This window comes from Micrasema longulum, unplaced genomic scaffold, assembly GCF_059751315.1.
Source record: "Micrasema longulum isolate JH-2025_06_02 unplaced genomic scaffold, ASM5975131v1 h1tg000864l, whole genome shotgun sequence".
Lineage (NCBI taxonomy): Eukaryota > Metazoa > Arthropoda > Insecta > Trichoptera > Brachycentridae > Micrasema > Micrasema longulum.
The window spans coordinates 1-23,394 of NW_028278056.1; the positions used below are offsets into that span (position 1 = coordinate 1).

A 23,394-nucleotide genomic window follows, 5' to 3' on the forward strand; every position below is an offset into this window, starting at 1 on the left:
TCTCGTAGTAATAAATTTTCAATCATTATTGAGTTTTTTCATTCTGTAACTATTGAAATATCCACATAATATATAAAGTATTTTAAAATACTAGTAAAACCAATATGACGCATTTTGTCTTATTATGAAATTATCAAACTAACCTAAATGTATTACATAAATAAACATAGAATTAAATTCTGTAATAATATTTTGTTACATTAAAGGTAAAGCTATCAGTCTTACGCTTCTGGAGCCAATCCAAAAACAATAAAATACTGCAGTGTAAAATCACCTTGAAAAGCAATACTTCATGTCAAACTTGTCAGGAATCGAACTCAGGACCTCAAACAAGGTAGGTGAATGCGCTAACCACTACACTACGAGGCAGACTTGTCGATTTCTCTACTCGATTTTCTTTCTCAGGATTTTTATCTGAGAGTACCCATAGAGTTAAAATCTGCCTGGACTCAAAAATTACTAATACAATATAATTATTTATTTACTACAAAATTTGTGTTTAAAAGTACATCTAAACTTTGTTTATAAATATGTACCTCAAAAATGCTTCTATTTTCTGTAACTATAAGAATACTTTTCACTTACTTGTTGGTTAGTTTAGTTTCAGTGAATTCAATTTTTCCGGGCTGTTTATAGACTAGGAATACATATCGGTGGAGTCCGGTATCCTTGGGTGGCCCACTGCCAACATATTCGGACAAGGTTACCCCTTCAGATATTGCATTACCAGGAATGTTTCCAACCAACCAGTGGTGCCACTCTCTGAATTTGGGAGTCTGACGACTCGGTGCATCCGGATCTTCAAATAAAACCGAAGAAATGAAATTACTGTATGTATATTCAAAGTAATTTAAACAAAATATTTTTTTAAAAACATAACACTGTATAAATATAAAGAACAGAATAGATATTCCTCTTAAGAAGTAATCTTAAATTAAATTTGTATCGAGTATTGCCATTATTTGCCATTATATTGTCATTAAATTATCAAGGACACAAATTGTAAATATTTCTTAAATACTATACTGTTGGATCAATGACAATGTCGAGTCTGGCAAAATGTTGAAATATTGAAGTTTAAAGCTTGAAGCTACTATAACAATAACATTTGCTGTGTAATGTTTGTGCCTGATGCCCAAAATCCCCTGACTGTCAAACCAAGTCATCGAAAGGGCTAGAGCTTCAAGTATCTGGGAGTATATGCTACGGAAAATGGCAGCTTTCAAAAAGAGCTGGAGAATGTGGCTAGAAATAGAAGGCACCACATTCGACAGTATAAAGGCTGTCTGGAGATTGGATATTTACTCGGTGAAAACTAAATTCCGCCTATATTACGCCTGCTTCAGAGGATAGGAATAAAGGGGAGAGAATTGAGATATGCATATTTAGTCTTTAGTGATATTCTTTCTGCATTATGTGTTTCAATGTTGTTTTAAGTGCTAGATAAATGTCAATATTACGCCTTGTAAAAACAACAGTATACGAGAATTATTTTTTTATTAAAATTTCGTATCTAAAAATATGAAACAATTTACCTGTCATGCATAATGTATAAAAAGCATCTTTTTCAGCTTCCCACTCTACTGTAGATACATCTTTAACAACAGTTGGTGTAAGTTCGTTTCCTTCCTCGACCTCAACTCCGCTTGCATATTTTATCTGCAAAATTAAAAGTAACAAGATTTTTTAAATATTGTATCCAGAAGTCAATAATATATTTCTTTATGAATTCAAACCTTAAAGTCCTCCAATTTACAAAAAATATTTGAATGTAATGCAATATTGAAACAAATTTGATAAAAAAATAATAAAGTAAATAAAAGTTTTTGAAAAAATATTTATTTATTTATTAATACATATAAAAATAAATGTATTCTCATGGGTATAGCCCCATTCCGAGGTCACACTTCACACAATAATTTTTATAGATATAAATAATAAGTATATGGACAAAATACCAATACATAATAATATTATTACGAGAATGAGGCAAATAACCCTAGTTAGACAGTCAAATCAACTTTGTATAAATGTATAATTTTATTTATAATGATAATAAATAAAAAATATAAAAAAATTACAGGAAAACCATGTAATTCTACGAGGGAAACGATATAAAACATGAAAAAAAGTTAATATTAATAATTTATTTTAAAAAATGTGTTGCTAATGGAGATAAGTATTTATTTTTACATAATGTTACAATAATAAAAAAAATTTACCGTGAATATTGACAAAAACTAAAAATGTTTTTTTGCATACAATATATAATTTACTCATAATACCATTGTTTCACACTGTTATTGTTACATCTGTCATCTACAAAAATAGTTTAATGCTTGTAATTATTTTACGCTTGAATAATATTTACCCATTTATTATGTAATTGTGCTGTCTTATAATTTGCTATTTGAAAAACAATAGAATGACTGCCGACTACTGTGACAAAGCAACAAAGATATAATTGTTTTATAATGGTGTTTGTTTTCAATGATTATAGAGTAGGTATTATTTATCTGTAAAATATTTACAAAAAAGAATTTTAACATTAAATTATTAATTAGAAGCTCAACAATAAAAGTTATTGTTATTTATTCATAGACAAAACTCACTGTGAGGAAAGTACATTCTAATCTCATATGCAAATAATAACTTAAAGGAAAGGACAGAAGGTTTGTCTCTCTTTGTAATATTTTTTTAAGCCTACTTCCCTTTTGTATTTTTGAAATTTATTTACTGCATGAGTCGTGCGAAAATCATGTGTTTTTTTTTAATTGAAAATGTAATTCCTTACTTATGTCACTAAAATGGGTTTCACGTATGTTTAAAGCAATAATGTACAGAACCTTATTCAAATATATTTTATATCAGGAATTTACTTGATTGCAGCAAGGAAATACAATAAGTGTTTGTAGTTTTAAATCGCTGTTTACCTTAAGAAGCCCATGCGGAGCAATGGGGATAACATCGGGAACCACTTGAAATCTTTCGAAGCTTTTCACAGCCAGAGTACCACCAAGGCTCGTTACTGATGAGACAAAAATAAATTTAAATAATAGAGAAAATTCAAACGAGGGGGAATGAAAGTGGTGGCTGATATTCTGTGGCGTTGTTTTTACATTGAAATAATACTACAAGAACATTAATTTCATAGTTCTTACTTCTCTCAGTGAATTAAATTTAGTACTTTAAATTTGTTTTTTTCCAACCTTCTTTGTGATTTATACCCATAAAGCTGGTGTGTGTCACAATAATAAATTATCAAATAATATTAAAGAACACTCATTCAATTAATATTTTCTCATTTTTGTATAAAAATAAATAATAAAATATTACAGCAGAGATGAAGAACATTTTAATGAAGGCAATATATATGTCTAGGCATCTACAGGGCTTATGACCTGTCATTGGCTGGTTTAAGTGGCCACTTTACACACTGTAATATTCTATGTAACAATATGGGTAGAATGGTGAATGTTACACAGTGTGTAAAGTGGCCATTCTATGTAACAATATGGGCAGAATGGTGAATGTTACAGTGTGTAAAGTGGCCACTTAAACCAGCCAATGACAGGTCATAAGCCCTGTAGATGCCTAGACATCTATATTGCCTTCTTTAAAATGTTCTTCATCTCTATTGTAATATGTTAACAGCTTCCCAGGGAGTTGAATCCAGTCTTTGTTTACAAAAATTTTGACAAACTCAAAATATTGTTGATAAAAATAAACAGTTAAATTACTAAAATATTAGAAGTTTTATGTGATAAAAAGGCGTACAATCATTTTTGGGGATGCATTTTATAATAATTCATAATATACCTACTCAAATACGGCATCATTTGTATATTATATTGGGTGTTAACATAACTTTGCATTGTGGAAACAAGGCTCTATCAAACAATTTATTTTTTACATTTAACTTTTATTGTATTTAGATTTAAATATCGGTTCCATCTACATCCAATTTTTTTGAAGAAAACAAAATCAAAATCAACCCTTAATTATTATTGTGTTTATTAAGGCAATATTAAGCAAGTAATAAAAAATATTAGATAAAATAATGTCTTCATTTCAAACTTTCATGTCTCAAAAAAAATATGAATCTACATAGAACCTTGTTTCCCCAATGCGACAATAAGTTGTGTCCGTTTTTTCGAATGAAGAGAATAAGAGAACACAGTAAAAATTTCAGCTAATTAGTCAATAATGTATTCTCCTTTATTCTCTCGGTTGAATACGAGCAGACAGTATCAAAAATGCTCACTTTTGTCTATTTGACATTCCATTTTTTGAAGGTTTGTAAATAAAATAAAATATGTAACGAAAAAGCAAACACAATATCTTGGTAGAGCAGAAAATTTTCTTTCTAATGACATATAAACATATTGTTTTACTTTTGGTGCTAATTTTAAATTTTGGAAAAAAACAGACACAACTTGAGTTAACACCTGATACATAATAGTTTCTTGCATGCACACAATAATTTTATTAACAATAATTTTTCAGCAAATGTTCAAATACTACTTGATATTGAAATAATATCTATGCAAACCTGTGATTATCACAGCACAGTACAAAAGGCACTTCATTTCAATAACAGTAGTCTCCTCTAGCAACAGAAATTGACTGACCACTACTTAACTCATAACAAACCATTTATACACAAAGGTATGTGTGGGCTTAGAGTATATACATCTTGTGTGGGTAACTATATAACTGTAAAGTTGTTTTGATACTCGGTAATAATAAAAGCCATGAGAGTAATACACACACAAGATCAACTTAATAACAATGCTAATTGAGTTGCGCAATGGATTACAGTGTAAATGGATTTTAAACGACCCCTTACCTTGTGCCAGCATGTGCTTCCCAAGATTTAAAATGAATCTACTGTATGTTTTCAATTTATGTCTCAATTGCTCACAAATTAATCTACAGATTTGTTATAAATAATCTCTAAGATTTATTATTACAACATGACTGTTCTTGAAACGTAACATATTAAAAAATTATTTTTACCATATAATAGTTCTGATTTCAAAATTAAAAATATTCACAAAGGGGATATTTTACAAATGCTCAACATTTTTTAGGTGAATATGAATAAGAGAAAACATATTTGTATTTATAATATCTACATGAGCACATGCAAGCATAGACATTCCCTGCAAGAATTCATCATTATGGTTACATCTTATTGTAATTTAATTATGTATTTATTCAGAGTGACTATAGACAAAATTAAGATTGTCATGTTGATAACCAATCTCTATCATAGAATGGCACCATAAGAAAAATAATAATATTCTCTTGTTCTGTTGTGGTGCTAAAAAAATATATGCTAGGAAAAAGTGTATAAGTGTAATCTGCATTGCATAAAACATGAGTTGTTTTTTAACTTTTTTACTGTCTTAAAATAATCGAGATGTATGATATCACACACCAAGATTATCTTGAATATATGTAAAATTTCTTCATAAATATTTACTTTATCGGGGACTTCTTTTGGGCAGTTATTTAGATTTCAGTGTTATTAATATGTCTGACATAATTTATGTGCATGGGCGGATGAAGAATACAGTTCTGTGAGCTAAATAGAACCAGAATCTTGGAAAAGTGTTTTTACACTCAGGTAAAAATCCTGAAAAGGAAATTATGTGGAAAAAAGCCCGTCTCATAGTGTAGTTGTTGGCGTTTTCGCCTACCATTTTTGAGGTTCTGGGTTCAATTCCTGGGAGGATCAACATGAAACATTGGTCATAAGGTGGACTGGCACCTGAGCGTAAGACTGGTCGTAATTTTTTCAATGCATTGCCCTATGCACCATCGGGTGTGAATTGGAGTATAATGATGATGATGTAAGCATATTTTATTACATGGCTTTTGTGCATGTAAGTTTACCTTATTCAAATCATGCAAATCAGTATTTATACATTTAAGTCGCAAGAAGTGTTTTTGTGCATGTAAGTTTATCTTATTCAAATTATGTAAATCTGTACTTATACAATTAAGTCACAAGAAGCAGACAAACCAGCTTTTAGTTACCAAACTTCAGGGATTTATAATATGTACATAAACATATATATATTTACTGGAATCATTGACCTTTAGAAAAACAGGTTATAGAATACACAACAGGTACTTAAAGAATTATGTAAAAAAAAAGCAAACGGCCAAAAAACCTGGGCCCCGATTACAATGGGAAGTTAACAGAGTTATCTTCGACTGTCTAAAAAGAAAAACCAATAATTGTGTACGAAAAAGAATATATTATTTAAGGTATCTTCGTTGAACATGTTAAGAAGATAAATTGTATGCATATTATGAAAAGTCGTACAGAAAACTTAATTTTACTTGTAGATAAAATTGAAGATAAATTGTAACTTCCCATTGTAATCAAAGCCCTGTAAGGTCAGTTGGGGTCTATGGGCACAGGAGGTAACTGGGCCATGGTTTTTTTTCCCATAAAACTCACGATGGTGATTTTCCTTCAAGCGTTTGGCAGCACTGAAGGACAATGGAGTCTCCCTTCAGCAACCGGCCTCATGTCTCTAAATGTTGTAGCTTTCGTGTGGCAATATTTCCAATATTGCAGAGCAAGGTGTCAATCTTGATTTTGCAAAATATCTACAGGTTCACTATGAATATTATCAGTATTATAGTTCATTCAGGATAAATTAAGCGTAATAGAACCTTAAAATGTTACTGTCAGCCCGTGTCCTCCCTAATGTTTGTAACCTTGAGGGAGAGGGTGGTCCAGTTAAAATATTTATGGGAAAAATGCCCCAGATACCACAAGCACATGTATTATCATAAATATTATAATATTTTTATTCATCATTGAAATATTTTTTTCCTGATATACCTACTATGTTAAATAAATTTTATCTAGTGTCCAATATTTTAATTGAAACTTCTAATTTATTTTCAGTTCACAGACAGTAAAAGATATAATATAAATACAATTTTAAAAAATAACACTAAACATCTTTCACCATAATGACAAAACAAAAATTAAAAATGTTAAAAATACAAATATTTCGTTTATAATTTAAGAAATTTATTCTCATTTAATTTAAATTAAATTTAAAAATTTATTAAATTTCGCCAGATAGGATGGAGAGTGCTAGTAAAGTGATCCGCACAGGGGAAGCGCTTTACCAGACCTCACAGCTCACTGGGAGACGAGAAAGCTTAGCTGTTTACGTGTAATTTTCCTCATTAGGAAATCTGTTGAATCGGCTCAAGGCACACTTTGACTGTAGTTGGTCCAGCATCCCCTTAGGGGGAAAGATGGTCATTGATTGGCTGAGACATAACGAAACGAGCAAAAACTGGGGTGCAGTAGATAGTCTGGTTACAGGTATTGAATAATTAAAAATAAACTCTAGAAACATATAAGAGATATTATTTTCATTTTTTAGTCAAGGAATTTTCATATTTGTGCGGACCATCAATAAATATATCAATATCCTGTTTCACACCATTATACAACCACATGGTTCGAGATAAGGGGTTACAGTGCGCAATATTCTTATTAAATAATGCCTAATCTAACTTTGTCGGCCTCGTGGTGTAATGGTCAGCGCGTTTGCCTACCACGCGAGAGGTCTCGGGTTCGATTCCCGACATGGTTGATATGAAATACTTATTTAAAAGGGTGTTTTCACACCAGAATATATCATAGTCCCTGGACTGGTGCCTGTAGCGTAAGACTGATCACCTTACCTTCATGTAACAAAATCGATCGAGATATGCTGTGAATCAACCAATCCAGTGCCCGATGCACCATTAGATGCGGAAAGGGAATGATGATGATGAATCTAATTTTACTTTTAACTTAACCTAAATATTTTTTGAAATATGGTTTATTCCATATGATGGTGACAACATAAATTAACTTGCTACTATATAATCTCTTACATCAGAAAAACTTAGAGGGGGACTAGCGTAAGGTACTCAGAAGAGAATTTGAGAAAATCCATCGAAGACATGATTAGGTTTACCGATGATTTCAAAGCCTTTTCAAGCATTTATTAACATTTTGTAAACTAACTATTTATAATTGTACATCAAATAAGATTGTTTTCACTTTAATTTGACTTCTTTTTCCTTTACAAAGGTTACTCCAAAATTTTAATGAATTTGACACTCAATCGTTATGAGGAGTTCACCATTGCCGATAACTCAACTATGGCGTGGTTCAAATGACTTGTTCTAATTTTTTTTATGTGGTTTACATGTTTGCCAACTTGATCTAATTCCAATAATAATTTGACTATTATATATTTAAAGACTACATAATTGTACTAAATATAAAACATATTTAAGATATTAATATATTCATGGTTCTCAGGCAAGAACTAAGTCAGAAACCATACGCTCACATTGTAAAATCGTGGTCCAGACACCCCCCTAACTGACCATACATGTATTTTTTAACAGTTGTCAAATATACTACATTGATTTTATAGGTTGTGAAAATACTACTTGCTAATTATAAATTTCAAGAAATATTTGCTATCCTATAATTTAATTCTTTTAAATAAAAATAAATATTTACATTTTTAAGATTTACCAAAATATTTCGATTTTGGGGGGCATTTTCAATGAGTTGTAAATAGCTCACTACAGTAGATCTCCGTTTGTCCAAACCCCAGTCATCCAGATTGCCAAATATCCTGATCTTTATCAGGAAATAAAACCTCGAAATAGGGACCTCGCTGCTCGCAACCGAGTTTCTTCGTCAGAGCAATTAACTTTGCTGGACATGTTTAAGTAAGTTTTTAATGTGATTTCAATTTGCTGTAATATTTCAAAAGTAATAAAAAAAAAACATTGCCTTAATCTAACTATCCGGATATGCAGAAATCTGATCTGCACTCATTAATGCGGATAATTTGACTTTTACTGTATTAGAAAATAGGAACTAAGTTGTGGTAGAGTGAGGTTCAAACCTCGGACCTCCGATCCGTGAGTCAGTGACAAACTACTACGGACCGGCTCAAGTAACCAAATATTTCAATTTGGAACCATTTATACCCAAATAACTGGTCTAGAAAACAGAAAGCAAGTTGGGAAGAGAGAGGAAGGAGGAACATCAGAGCTCTAAACCGGAGTTTGAAATAAATCCTAGGATAATTCTGCCTTGGAAAAGATAGGGGAAAAATATCAAATTAATGGTGAAGATAATAAATATGTAGGTTGCTAATATTATTTGTCCTAAAGATCTGAAACCAGTTTAAATCAGAATGCTACAAACTAAGAAAAGTAAATACAAATAATAAGTATCATCTACATTTGTGATTACATTACATTATCAAGATTACACCTATTATTTGAAGCAATTACTATATCAATCATTCATCTTTTAAAACTTGAGAAGTATGCATAAAAACTCCATAAATGTGAAAAAAGAAAAACAATTTATCTTCCCATAATCATACAGTATAAACACATATAATTTACAATCGAAATTAGAAAAAAGCATTGTTTATGATAGAGAATGACAAATTGATCATTATAATTTACATGTCATTATACCATTGTCAAAGAACTAATTAACCAAAAAAAGGTTTGAATGTAGTTCACGTCGATATCTAAAAGGTGTTTAATTTTCTGATAAGATTCTGAGGCAAAGGTATATAATTTTTACAAATTAACATCAAATAATATGTAATTTTACACCCTTTCAACATGTATCTTACGTTTTTCTGTTTCAAATTTTCTTCGACACATTAACGCTATGAGGAAAGGGCAATTTACCTGCACGCCCGACAGGTGCTTATCAACGGAAACGGTAGAAATAGAGGGAGATCTACCCGATTATCTCGTACAAGTATTTTATGTCAATGCTTCAAGATGCTCTAAATTACACACACATCTATAAAAAAAACTAATATAAGCTGTCGTTTTATTTACCTACACACATATTCTTGCATAGCTCTTATATAAGAAACAGGAGAGCTTGTGCGTAAAATAATTTGTTTACCAATGAATTATATCAGTTTTCTTTTCACTCTAATGTGTATGTATGTATTTTTACATGTTTGGTGAGCAGAAAGGCAATATTTTCTGATTCTAATTTTTATAATATGGATTGCTGTTTGTTTGTCATTCTGCAAATGTGAATAAAGACAAATACCTATATATATTTTAATATGACGTGTTGTAGATATATTTTAATATGACGTGTTGAAGATATATTTTACTTCGACATACTCTTTTTAGGTTATGATAAGCAGTATATGGCGAGTGGGTATTCGAAATTTCATTAAAAAATAACTGATATTTTATGAGATAGAGCAATTTTCATAAAAAAGTTTTTATTAAATTTTTTGCTGATTTTTTCCTGAGGCGTTTACATTGTAACAAAGCCCGCATAAAGTGTATTCATTTTTACTCACTTTGATGACCACCTCCATACCTATGGTTCGATTTAAGTTATTTATTGACAATTCATGATGAAATTCCATTAATTATTAGTAGTAGTAATTATATACATAATAACTTATGTTTAAATATAAGTTACAAATTTTTAAAAAAACTTGGTACTCTTCCACCTATGGTGTTTTATTGAATAAAAAAAACATATTTTTAAGTAGAATTAACAATATCTCTAAAATTAATTGAACTATGTAGCACTCTTTATGACTCAATATAATATGTATTAAACTCAACTTAATGCATTATTTTCATTTACATGTTTTTTGGGAACCTAAAAATAAAAATCAGTTTATTGAACTAATCACAAATAAATATAATAATGACATATATCACAGCTTTGACAGATGATACTGTAATGTATGGTCAATGACGTATACATGTTACTCACTATTAGATATGGGAGTTTCAGTTATTTGATAAAGAGTAGCAGTAACAGTTACTATTTCATAAATCAAACCATTTTGTTAAACCGTTTCTAAAATAACAGTTTAGAGCAGCCGCAGGCAAAAATAACTTAATATCTGGTGACACCCCAGCCAATATCAACTTTAGCCTTGCCTGGGGAGTTGCGGTTATCACCTTTTAAGATCTGGCATCCAAGATCACACATTTGCCTCGCTTGAGGGGTTGCTCAGCTTGCAAAAGTAAAAAATATCAGCACCTTGGGGGGGCGAGTAGCACCTGATTTAAAGGTCTGTCGCTACTTTCCTTTCTTTTTTTTTTACCGCCTTTACTAGCGACATCCAAGATACAGCAAATATTGCATTGCCCACAAAAATTTAAAAAAAGAAATACATAGTAAATCACGATACATAGTAAATCGCGATACATATATAATCTTTTATGAAAGAGATTCATATTTATTTCCGTCTAACATTTTACCATAGATACGACACCAGCTAGTAGCTGTCAAAATTTTGAAAAATGTATGCTAAAAAATTACTCATTATCTACTTATTCCATAAATTGGATTATGTTTACAAATAAGACAATACTTCATCTGGTTTATTTTTCACAGTTGCAGTGCAAACAAAGCATATTTTCGTCACACGATGGCATATTTCTACGTAGCATCATGTCTGAACATTATGAAAGTCGGTTGGAGAATTTTCTTCGCGCTAGTAATGTGTCTATTTAGTTATAAGTCATTGTGTGTAGCCGACTAAAATATCTAGTTCAAAAACTGAATAAAGAAGTTTCAAAATGGAAACTTGTAACTGTCAGACGTATTATTTATTTTTATTTATCAAAAACATTATACATACATTAGTTGATTACAGAGACACAATTTATAGTGACACAACTAGGAACGACCTATGCCTGTGAACCTACCCTGTGCAGTATGGGTAAATTAAAGACATAAAAAAGTCATTATAGGAATTATGAAAATGAAGTGTGATAAGATCAAATAAAACGTTTCGGTGATATCCTTATATTATATTCAACAGATATGAACTACATCTAGCAGTTCTTTAGTATGTACAATCTTTCGTACGATTATGTAGCAAAAATAGCTTCTAAAACAGTGCAATATATGTCAATTTAAGCACCCAATTGCTTATATAGAATGGGGACGTAATCATCATAGGCTGCTTGATACAAATTTCCAGCTACCGGACTCCCCAAATTGTATTTCTCGGCAAACTTGGCAATAGAGAATTTGCCTCGCCCATCACCACTCCTAAAAACAAAAAACATGCGAGTGTATGAGTATCTTAGAACTTAAAATCAAAACTTCAGAGATGTTTGGGATTGACAGGGAAGAGACCATTGCAGGAGACTGCTACGAGATATGGCATAGATATATATATATCAGGGGCGAGCAGTGATTTATTGAATAGTTCCTCTACAAAAAATGTTCATTTATTTGTATTTACATATAAGTAATTTATAAATGGCTATTTTTTCTGTGGTTATGTGGAATTCAACTCATACAACAATTATAATTAAGTACGCGATATATGTAGCTTTATTCCACAGTATTTTAACGCAACACTTGTACAATATCACAATGACATTCGGTAGATATTTCCATTATAATTTAAATGCCAACACTTAACTGAGCACTAGCCAATTGCTTTTAAAATTAATAATGTCAAAAACGGTCACTTCAACGGCACATGTCTTATGTGATAAATATGCCAACGGTGTCCTATCAAAGAAAAATAGTCCTTCAGAAATAATGTTTGAAATACTCAAAGAAAAATAGTCCTTCAGAAATAATGTTTGAAATACTGGTTTCGAAATAGAGAATCTTTAAGTCATATTTAAGTGATGTCCCATCTCTGTTGCAATCAATTTCTTTTCATGTTCCCAACCGTGTCACCAGAAGTCAAAATCTGCTATTTATAAAATCTTCTAAGAGCAACTTTGGTTTTTATGCCCCAATGTCCAGAATGTGTAGATTAGTCAATTCATCACACGACTTGGAATTTTTTGGGATAGATCTTCCGGCTTTTCGTAGATCTCTTCGCGACTAAACAGTGTGGGATGAAGTTGGATTGGCATGGTTTAGCTCAAAGTTTTTGGTCTTTCGTTTTTTTAATATATTGTATACAATTATTGTTTTGCCCTTGTTTGTCTTTGCTAAATAGTTTTATGTTCTTTTTGTTCAGTTTCTTGCATTTATGTTTCTTCATGTAACTGTTGTAATTGGCTTAGGCTGTATATATATAATAAATTAATATTTGGAATCTGCAAGCTTGTTTTAGTACTGAAAAAACGCAACTAGGTTTAAGATGTAAAATATAGTGTATTTTTTTGTAAGGACGAATAAGCGGATGTAATCGGCTAGTTTCATAGTTTACTGAGAACGGGCTGGGCGCACTTTATAGATTTATTATATTGTAGGAAGATATAAACGGTGACGGTGATTTAAAACAAACGATTATTTTATTTTGCCATATACATGTTACTATGAAACATTATTACAGAAAGTCAAATATAATGGTAAGCTGTACATAATCGCTTATTTGGACGATTCGCCCCTGATATATATATATATATGAAATCTTAATAGTATATATATATATATATATATATATATATATATATATATATATATATATATATATATATACTATTAAGCATATTGTTTAAATGTTTATTAAAATATATGATTATGTAATAATTTTTACTTTTGGTATTGTTTAATAATATGCATGCTTCCACTTTCCATTATGTTGTATCCCAACTCAACACAGAGCTCTTGGCCTCATAGAATTAGGGATACATTATATATATTTTTTGTAACATGTGGATTTGTGTGAATAAATAAACATGCATTATTTTTTTGTTTTTCCTTTTTTTAAAGAATAACATTCCTTTACTATGATTCCTCGTGCTGTGGAAAATGTTTAACAATTTTATATTATGTATCTATTACATAATTATCAGCATTCCCCTTTCCATGCCTAGTCTTACCATGCCACTGCATTGGTAAACCAAATTCAGCATATTTTGATCATCTATTACATGTAGGTATAATGGTAAAGGTAAAAAAAGTGTAGAACCACCTTAAAACACAATACTTCATGTCCAACCTGTCAGGAATCGAACCCAGGATCTCAAACAAGATAAGCGAATGCGCCAACCACTATAATACGATGTGGATTTATCTCCACTCGATTCCCTCGAAAACACTCTTCTCTGTGTCCAAGCGGGTGAAGAATACAGTTATGTGCGATTGCATAATAAACCAACAAACCATGAACAGTAACTCAGACCATTGGTTGATTTAACTGATTACTTAACACACTCTGTAACATTTACCATTCTGTCCATGTTTGAACACCCACATTTTTCCACCTGTTGATTTTCATGAAGTGTTTGATACCTCTTGTGATGTACGTGAGAATCTTCTGAATTATTTTACCTACCGTAAAATGCTTAAAAATACCTCAAAATTTTTATACATATTTTTTGACTAGTTGTTTTCATAAACAATGTTCCAATGGTGTATTATCCATAATTTCCTTCCATATCCTTTCTTTCCCACCAGCTGACGAGCCTCTAGAATAAAGGCTTAGCGGGTTATTTGTTTTAATTATTAATTGATCAAACATAAGCAGAATGGTGAATGTTACAGTGTGTAAAATGACCACTTAAACCAGCCAATGACAGGTCATAAGCCCTGTAAATGCCTAGACTTCCATAATCCCCTTTCAAAAATATTCTTCATCTCTGTTCTTAATATTTTTAATTCTTTACTTGTTGGTAAGTTTGCTCTCGGTAAAATTAATCTTTCCGGGTTGCTTGAAAACAAGGAATACGTAGCGATGGAGTCCCGTGTCCTTGGGGGGGCCACTGCCGATGTACTCGGAGAGAGTTTCTCCGCTAGAGACGGCGTTCCCTGGAATGTTCCCCACCAGCCAGTGGTGCCATTCTCGGAATGTTGGAGTCTGGCGACTTGGAGCATCGGGATCTAAAATAATAATAAATGTCATCATTATTATTATCTTACTCACACCTACGGTAGGATTACATAATTGAGTCGTATTGTGTACTCATTATTGTGGTGCGTTGTGAGCTCTTTTGTCATTTTTAATGATCATTCTCTGAGCCAACTTCGCTGTAGTCGGTCGGTTCAAAATAACTTCTAGTGATTTGGACAGTGAATTTGAAGATGATCTCACATTTTTATATTTGATTTACATTATCAGACGACAGAGGTCCTCCTCTCTTCCTAGAGGCAATTTTCGAAACACCTATAAATATGACAAGATTAAAGGCTGGTGAATTTCACTGTCTTGACAAGGAGTGGACAATGAAAGAATTTATATGTATATTAAAATGAATAAACTTCAGTTTGAAGAAGTTCACTCCATGATTGAAAATAAAATTAAAAAAATTAATACATTATTACTAGAAGATCTTAAGTATTCAATCACCTAATGCTCCTATATACCTGGGTGAAAAATTTCAACGCTTATCAGTTCGTGGTTTACCTTTTCGTTCTAATTCTCAAGGCACTCTCTTAATACCCATCCACAATTCCTCTTTCTTTTCTAACTCATATAGTGTCCATGCGGCTCGACTGTGGAATCATCTCCCATCCACCATCAAAGATGTTACTACATTATCTCTGTTTAAATCACGTCTGAAGAAACATCTTCTTTCTCTTCCTTAATCTCTCCTCCTTTCCTTTTTCCTCTTTCCTCTTTTTTCCTTTTTCCCATTGAGTAATAGTTTTGATTTAAGGTAATTTATAAACAAATATGTTTATTTCTATTTTTATATATCTTTAGCCTTTTAATCTTTTTTTTCTATTGAATATGTTCTGTAACTTGAATTATAAAAATAAAACTTTTGTTTTATTTGTTGGTTGGAAGAAATTGCCATTTGGCAATAAACCCGCCAATGTACTATGTTATTTACATTATGTGAAAAAAGTTAAATAAAAATGACTACTGATTGTACAAAACAAAAAATTGTAATCACTAAAAACACGTGCTTGCGCTGGCTGTGAACAGTGACTTAATGGGTTAAGGCGAGACGTTTCTAAAAACATATGACGGGGTAATTACTACATACAACTAGGTAACTTCAAAATCAGCATCTGTGAGTTACCCACTAAATACACATTTTTTTATCCTCCTCCATGAATGCTGCAAATATACAAGTCATGCATACAAATCATCATAATGTGATTTTAATAAATCAATACTTGTCCATTTGTAGCATTCATGAAGGAAGGTATAAATATGTATGTGTTTTCAGTGGGTAACTCAAAAATATTTATTTTTGAGTTACCTAGTTGTAGTAATTATACCATTTTTGTGATGAGTTGGGATGCGCCATAACCTTCCTCCATTACTCTGGCACAGACTTTAATCGTTGGATCCGGACTGCATTGTGGGGCTCCACGACAAATCATGTCCGGTATTTTGTGCATGAATTACGGTAATAAATTTATAAAATATGTATATATTTTACCAGTCATGCACAGGGTGTAGAAAGAGCCCGTTTCCGCATCCCATTCAGTAGTAGGGACATCCTTTACTTTTGTGGGTGTCAATTCGTTCCCCTCCGACACTTCTACGCCACTTGGATATTTCACCTATAGAACCAAATTAATATTATTGTATTATATTGGGTGACTTATAAATATTTAGTTTCGATTAAATACATACCCCAAAAGAGATGTGCTTTTTCGAAAATAAATAAGTATGGTACAGAGAATCAGTTGATTAAAAAAAATCAAATATTAAAAAATATTTTTTGAATTTTTTTCTTGCAACTGGCGGGAATCGAACCCGGGACGCCAGTTTCACACTTAGCCATCTAACCAACCGCGCCACGGCACATGACCAAGAAGTGCTAGAGTTGTTTGATTGTTTAGAGTAACAATACATATTATTTAAATTATTCACCATAAATATGGTGAATAATTTAAATAATATGAGCTAATGCTGGTTGAATGAGTACTTTGTAATGTTAGGCCCCTAGAATGGGCATCTATTTGCCTGTTTGGGACACCATCATTATTAGTATTTTTTATTCACTTTTATTCGGGAAACATACATTACAATTTCATAGTTTCAGAGTATAAAATATTAGGCTTAATTCTAATGGGTCAGTGAAGTTACCATATTATATTACATGCTAAGGTTATCAATGAACTATTTTCATTATTTCAAGTACAATAATAATATTATAAGGGAAAAAAACAAAACTGAAAGTAGTTTAAAGATTAAATTAAAATTTAAATCATTAAAAATATACTGAAAGTAAATATACCAATGTAAACAATTGAGATGAAATGTATAGTGTTTTCGCAGGATACCGAATATCCGACAAGGCTTTCAGCCGAAACACAACAATTAATGTTGAAGTCGCAATAAACAAAAGCGAAGCTTAACACCGTCACATACAGTGAGGCTATTATCTGAAGCAGGTGTTATGTATGAAGAAAAGTGTGATCATTTACTGCCAAAAATAAGAGAAATTATTTATTTACCACAATTATTTACTTCTAATCAACTTAATACTAGATATTAGATTCACGATGTAGTATTGTTGAAAATAAATACATTTGTAGATAAAATTACGTTTTCGTAATACTTTGTTTAGGTAACTGAATATCTATTTCATCTATAGTAAAAATGATGTTGCGAAATAAATAACAATTACCTTTAATAGCGCCTGTGGAGCCGACGCTACGACATCAGGCACAACTTGGTGGGTTTGAAAACTCTTAGCCACAGTAGACATTGCTCTGATCAAAGGACCCAATCTCATTCCCAAACTTAAACAAAAAAATAAACTGATAAACACAGTGAAAAATACTGTTAGAATCTTTATATTATAATGCATCTCATATTTAATTGTGCGCGTGTCAAAAGAAAATAAACATACTGAAGTAAATATCATGTCAATGCTATAGCTTGTAACCAGAGGCGGCTCTTGGCTAAAATTTTTAATGTGAATTTCTTGGTTGATATTTGAGAAAGCTTTTATTTTATTATTTATTGAAGTCTTAAAATAACCAACGAGTAAATAATTATTATTCTAGTAATCTTTTAGAAAATGGTCTCTAAATAATTTTAATATTTGGGAAAATACGAATGCAAATATTTATCTTTGTTAAAAAAAATATTGATACTTAATTACAGAAAATTATTTTGACTAAAACACCTTTTAAAGTTGTAGTTCTACATATTATCTTATTTTAGGCGTCTACCACAAATATAAAAGATATTATTTATTCCACAATTTTCACTCAAATGAATTATTTCATTTTATTTTATGTTTTAAATGAAACTCATGTACATCATTCCATTTGAAATTCGTCGTTGTTTTTATTCATATTCAATGTATCCTAAAAATGTAAGTAACTTTATTAAATATGAAACGTCGCATTGTTTTTTGATTAAATTACTTAATTTTGATCTTTATTTATAGTGCAAATTTATAATTATCATGGTTGAGAAACGGATCTCTGTAACATAACATTAAATGCAAAATAAGGAGTCGACTCTGCTTCTGACTATTTGACAAAACATCACGTTTGTAATTACTCATAATAATAGGGTACTATTACGAAATGCCATCATGTTCTTTATTGCTTCGGCGTGTTATCATTAATGGTTTTACTAATATATCACCTGTTAGTTTTAAATTAATGAATATAGGTGCTACTATCTTTTATTTGAAGTTTCAAAATGGTTCAATAAGATAGTAACGGTGAAACAAGTGCAATGTGTTTCCAGATATCTCTACTTATAGGCACCGCCAAATAACTCATTTGGTGAATTCTTACAATTGTGTATTATTTTAATGAACAAATATGTAAGGAGAATGTGAAAAAGATAGTCAGTGTAAAAGAAACAGGTGGTGATTTGGTGTTCTATCTTCTCCATCTATTCTTCTAGAGAAAATGTGCGATCAATATTATTGTCGCGGATAGTTGACTAATGTTGTGTCATTTTCGGAAAACACAAATTGATTTTATGAAACATTAAATTTACTCAATTAAGATAACAGGTGCCAATAATTTATCAAAATGATTTAGATAATGCTTTACTGCTACACAGTTGCAGACTCATAAGAAGAAATTTGCTGCATCCAGCAAATTAGGTGTGCCAGTTACATACTGGTATACCTTAGGTTGCCGATATGTCAAAAAAATGACCAGACATCATTTTATTTTAATTAAAATTATTTATGCCCTTCACAAAAAGCACTAATTTAGATTATTTTATATTTAGAATTTGCTGCCGCTGCTTTTAAGAAGTGGAATCCTTTTTGAGGGTTTTGTTCGACACTCTTGCCCCAAATTAGAATGAAAGCCCCTTTTCTTGCTCATTTCAATGATTGAAGGTATAAATTTCATCGGCGGTTACATTAGTTATTTGTATTGAAGATGATATACATATTATCGTTATATTAGGAGATAGCCTGCTATGATACTCTTACCCCGGGTAACGGGGCAAGAGGAACAGTAGTGCAGATTTTTAGACTATTATTAACAATACCATGCTATTGTATGTTTATAATATACGTTCATTCTGGGATAATTTTTTTAAAAATCTGAAAATAGAAAGCGATTAATATAAATTTACAAAAAAAGTACGACACTCTTATCCCACCTGACCTTAAAAAAAAATTTACACCTAGATCTTTTATATGTCCATACATTTCCCACAAAGATTATTTATTTATTAAGGTGGGTACTTTTTATTAAAGATTTATGGTTTTTAAATGGTTTTGTTGTCCTATGGATGAATCCCAAAATCTTAGATTTGTTTTTTACATCAGTTATGTGACTATCAAACATAAGTTTTGAATCTAAGGTTATTCCTAAATCACGGATTGTATTCACATTTTTTAACAAAACATTATCTATATGATACAAATTTTTTTAATTTTTTTTAATTTTTTGTAAACTGTATAGCATAACATTTATCAATGTTTAAAAACATGTCATTCTGATTACACCAGTCACTCAGTGTATCCAAGTCATTTTGCAATAGTGTTTGATCACATTCAAATTCAATTTTGCAATATATTTTCAAATCATCAGCAAACAAACCATAACCACATTTTAGTATCAAACCAAGGTTGTTTATGAATATTAAAAACAACAAAGGTTCCAATTTGGAATCTTGTGGTACGCCTGAGCTTGCAACTATAAGCAGTTAGTACGGGGGCAGCGAGCCGCTCGTTGCTCGCTCCAGTGCTCCAACCGGCTGCCGGTTTTTCGGTGAATCCTATGAGTGTAACACGATTTAATCAGTACGCCGCGGTGAGTTTTTTTTAGTATTGTTATTATCGACAAACCACCAGACACGTTTCTAGTAAGTATAATAAGTCTGACATCCAATAATGTTTCTTTATTTGGATCAAACAATAATTGAGCAAAATTAAAGATCCCAACACAATTACGTCGTCCGACATCTTGACTGCAAGTGGCAACGAATCTGGAGCACGAGCGAGCAACAAGTATGTTACACGGTTTTAAAAGCAAACGGCGTTACGTAAAGGTTCGCTGCGAACGTTACATTACGTCGCGTAATGCCGATCAGTATCCCCTTTAGATACATAATATTTTCTTTAATATTTCATTATCCCAAATGTCAGATCTGACAACCCTAGGTATACCAAATGATTTTTCATATTGTTATAGATATAGCTGATCTAAAGCTAGGGTTTCCTAGGACAGCGGTGCCCGTATCTTAACGGCCATAGTGAACGGTGATGCGGTGGACAGCCGTCCTAGTGGTGACTAGAGAGTGGTTTTATTTTTTAACGGTGTTATCAACACCATTTTTATAGGAAACCACTCTCTAGTCACCGTGACGACGGCTGTCAACCGCACTAATGTTCACTACGGCCGTTCAAATACGGGCACCGCTGTCCTAGGAAACCCGAGCTTAAGCGTAAGACGTCATTAAGATCCTCTGGAGCAGCATTGAGAAACTATTCTTAAATTGAATTTATTAAATCCAAAACACTTAACCATGTGACATGTCCTTGATGTTATTTATTAAAAAACTCAGTTAAGCAATATGCTTGGCGAAATTAAAAAATATGCTACGAACTAAGTATAATATTTCGTGTGGTGATTAATAAAGCAACCGGCTAATAAGATGGAAAATGATATATACGTGTATTTTGTTGTTTGAATTATATTTCAAATACGTTTAAAGAGTCAAATGACTAAAACATAAAGAAACATGTGATTCTGCACCGATTTATATCGTTCAAGAAAATGTAGAAAACCTTACTACGCCATTCTATATAAACTTCACTGAGAACAAATTTAATATTTACACAATGTCATAGCAAAATGAAACAAATACATAATAAATCTGTATTAGTCAACAGCTGCACTTACCAAAAATTATTGAGACAAAATATTAATTAGAACCCGGCTTCCAAATCCGAACTCGACCTAACCCACAGACTGCAGGATATATCAGAAATCGGAAACCAACCTAACCTGAATTTAGGAGTTTGACAAGATATCTGTAGTCTGTGAGTTTGACTTGACAAAATGCGCAGATATTATATATAAGATGACAAGACGAAGACGACGATTTTTTGGCCTTTTCATCTACCAACTGGGGTGTTCTAGCCAGTGTCGAGTATTACATCTACATATAACTTATTTACAACTGAAAAACACCATTAACTAGATATTTACATAAAATTTGGAACACATGTTTATTGTGTAGGGACAGGAGAGTTATAATATGAGTAGAGAATGGGACGTTGGTATCGAAGAGGTCGGATAGGAACTTAGGATATCAATAATTTTAGGGGGCATCTACAAATAACATGATTTAGGTTTTCCTCCTCCAGCTGATCAGAAATTATTACGACAAAGTGACAATTACTAGAAAGAAATCCTGATTTTTCGGACTTTTTTACCTCGATAATTTTTGGTTGATATCAAAACATTGCCATTGATTACGTCTACATAAAAACAAGTTTTTCTTGAAATACCAATTCAAATGTAATATTTTAAAAATTATTTTACTGTTAAAATTAAAAAAACATTTTTCCCCTTTGTAGAAAGACACCTGTTTTAACGTCTATGCTTTTTTTATAAAAGTATTCCAAAATACGAATACCGATTTATAAGTATGGTAATATATAAATGCGACCTCCGTGGTTTAATGGCTAAGACGCTTAATTCACACACATAAGCTTCTGGATTCGATTCCCTGTGAGAACACGAAAATTCTAATGTGATTTTTTTTCGATTTTTTATAAGTGTAAAGTTTGTAATTTGTAGTCTTTGTGTAATTTATTAATTACTGGGCCTCCTGGCCTGTTGTGGTGCAAAATTAAAACACAGAAGTTTCGTAATTAAATAATCAGTTTGTGTAAATTTAGAAAATTACTCACTTAAATTAGAAAAAGAAAATAAAGTTTTTTTTTTGTACAATCATGCTGGGTAGAAATACAAATTTAATACGCACATAGTATAATATATATTTTTTAACTTTTCTAATTATGTAAAAGATTGAAAAAAAAATCATGTGCCATAATAAATGACTGGGAGGGACCATTGACATATTTATACACAGACACGTATACCTATGTAATAAAATACTTTGAAAAACGGTGACACGAAAACGGGCATACAGTTACTAAATTTATTTTTTATATAGGGGCTACGTTCAACGATCATGCACATGCTAACAAAAATTACCTATTAACCTTAACAATTAACATTCATTTTTGGTGGATCCCAATCAGATTAATTTGTTTTCACTGGATTTTGGGAAACGCAAAAATAATATCAACTCACGCACGTTTATCACATTTCAAAAAAGTATTTCTATTTGTGAATCCCTGTAATTAAAAGTTACTTTGCAATTGCGCCACTGGGGCAGTTTGACGTTTACAAAAAATATTTTTTCTATTTGAATATCATTTTTTTTAAGCTTGTTCATTGACTAATATTTGTTAATGAAAAGTTACACAATCCTTTTTACAATATTTTTTTTTATTTTTTATTATTTTTATTATTTTTACAATATTTATAATTATTTATTTATTTATTATTTTTACACACTTTCGTGACAAAACGTCAAGGGTCATGCCTGACTGCAGGTTAAAAAACGACTCAATACACGTCGGGCATGACTGAGCGTTTGGGTATGAGTTATGTCATCATTTTCGAGGGCTCCAGGCATGTCTGTGTGCGATTTATAGTGCTGCTACCTTTCTTTAATACAATATTGATTTCCCCAATATGGAAATATTTTGGCGAATGATGAAAAATTTTATCTACTGTGTTAAATAATGCATATTAAAATAAAATAAAACATTAATAAATCATGTCACGAAAAAAAAAAAAAAAATATTCTTTGTTTTTTGGTCAGTTTTTTCTTAAGTTTGTAATTGTGGAATCCGTAAACTTCTGCATGACTTTATTTTTTCTAGAGAACGAGATAACAAAAAACGAATCACCGGTTAAAGTTCATATATTATTAT

The 23,394-nt window shown here is 31.3% G+C and overlaps 2 protein-coding genes and 1 long non-coding RNA gene across 4 annotated transcripts; 1 reads left to right on the forward strand and 2 right to left on the reverse strand.

Moving 5' to 3' along the window:
- Nucleotides 1-564: 564 nt before the first annotated feature.
- LOC148278532 (phosphatidylethanolamine-binding protein homolog F40A3.3-like) lies at nt 565-4,632 on the reverse strand. The gene is made up of 4 exons (XM_088231264.1): nt 4,553-4,632; nt 2,934-3,028; nt 1,536-1,659; nt 565-799 (listed from the first exon to the last, which is right to left on the reverse strand). The coding sequence occupies exons 1-4, from the start codon at nt 4,587-4,589 to the stop codon at nt 582-584; spliced, it is 474 nt and encodes a 157-aa protein (XP_088087390.1). The 5' UTR covers nt 4,590-4,632; the 3' UTR covers nt 565-581.
- Nucleotides 4,633-11,862: 7,230 nt separating this feature from the next.
- Nucleotides 11,863-21,812, reverse strand: LOC148278533 (protein D2-like). Of its 2 annotated transcripts, none has more exons than XM_088231263.1 (5): nt 21,284-21,812; nt 17,578-17,692; nt 16,381-16,504; nt 14,656-14,869; nt 11,863-12,127 (listed from the first exon to the last, which is right to left on the reverse strand). In XM_088231263.1, exons 2-5 carry the CDS (start codon nt 17,683-17,685, stop codon nt 11,989-11,991), a joined length of 585 nt encoding a protein of 194 aa, XP_088087389.1. In that variant the 5' UTR covers nt 17,686-17,692; nt 21,284-21,812; the 3' UTR covers nt 11,863-11,988. The 2 variants fall into 2 exon arrangements, with proteins under 2 accessions (XP_088087389.1, XP_088087388.1); XM_088231262.1 differs by lacking the exon at nt 21,284-21,812 and adding an exon at nt 21,054-21,204.
- LOC148278534 (uncharacterized) lies at nt 19,803-21,362 on the forward strand. Its single transcript, XR_015823166.1, has 2 exons — nt 19,803-20,610; nt 20,856-21,362. It is a non-coding gene; the product is annotated as an uncharacterized LOC148278534 (long non-coding RNA).
- Nucleotides 21,813-23,394: the final 1,582 nt, after the last annotated feature.

What these genes read in the sequence shown, in the direction of transcription:
- LOC148278533 (XM_088231263.1), bottom strand. Translation starts at nt 17,685, where the DNA reads ATGAGATTGGGTCCTTTGATCAGAGCAATGTCTACTGTGGCTAAGAGT. An exon ending in CTCCACAGGCGCTATTAAAG is followed by an intron (nt 16,505 to 17,577) that starts GTAATTGTTATT and finishes TTGGTTCTATAG; the next exon opens with GTGAAATATCCAAGTGGCGT. An exon ending in GAGAGCAAACTTACCAACAA is followed by an intron (nt 12,128 to 14,655) that starts GTAAAGAATTAA and finishes TTTTGTTTTTAG; the next exon opens with GAGTGGTGATGGGCGAGGCA.
- LOC148278532 (XM_088231264.1), bottom strand. Translation starts at nt 4,589, where the DNA reads ATGAAGTGCCTTTTGTACTGTGCTGTGATAATCACAG. An exon ending in CTCCGCATGGGCTTCTTAAG is followed by an intron (nt 1,660 to 2,933) that starts GTAAACAGCGAT and finishes TTAATTTTGCAG; the next exon opens with ATAAAATATGCAAGCGGAGT. An exon ending in TTATACATTATGCATGACAG is followed by an intron (nt 800 to 1,535) that starts GTAAATTGTTTC and finishes TTTTATTTGAAG; the next exon opens with ATCCGGATGCACCGAGTCGT.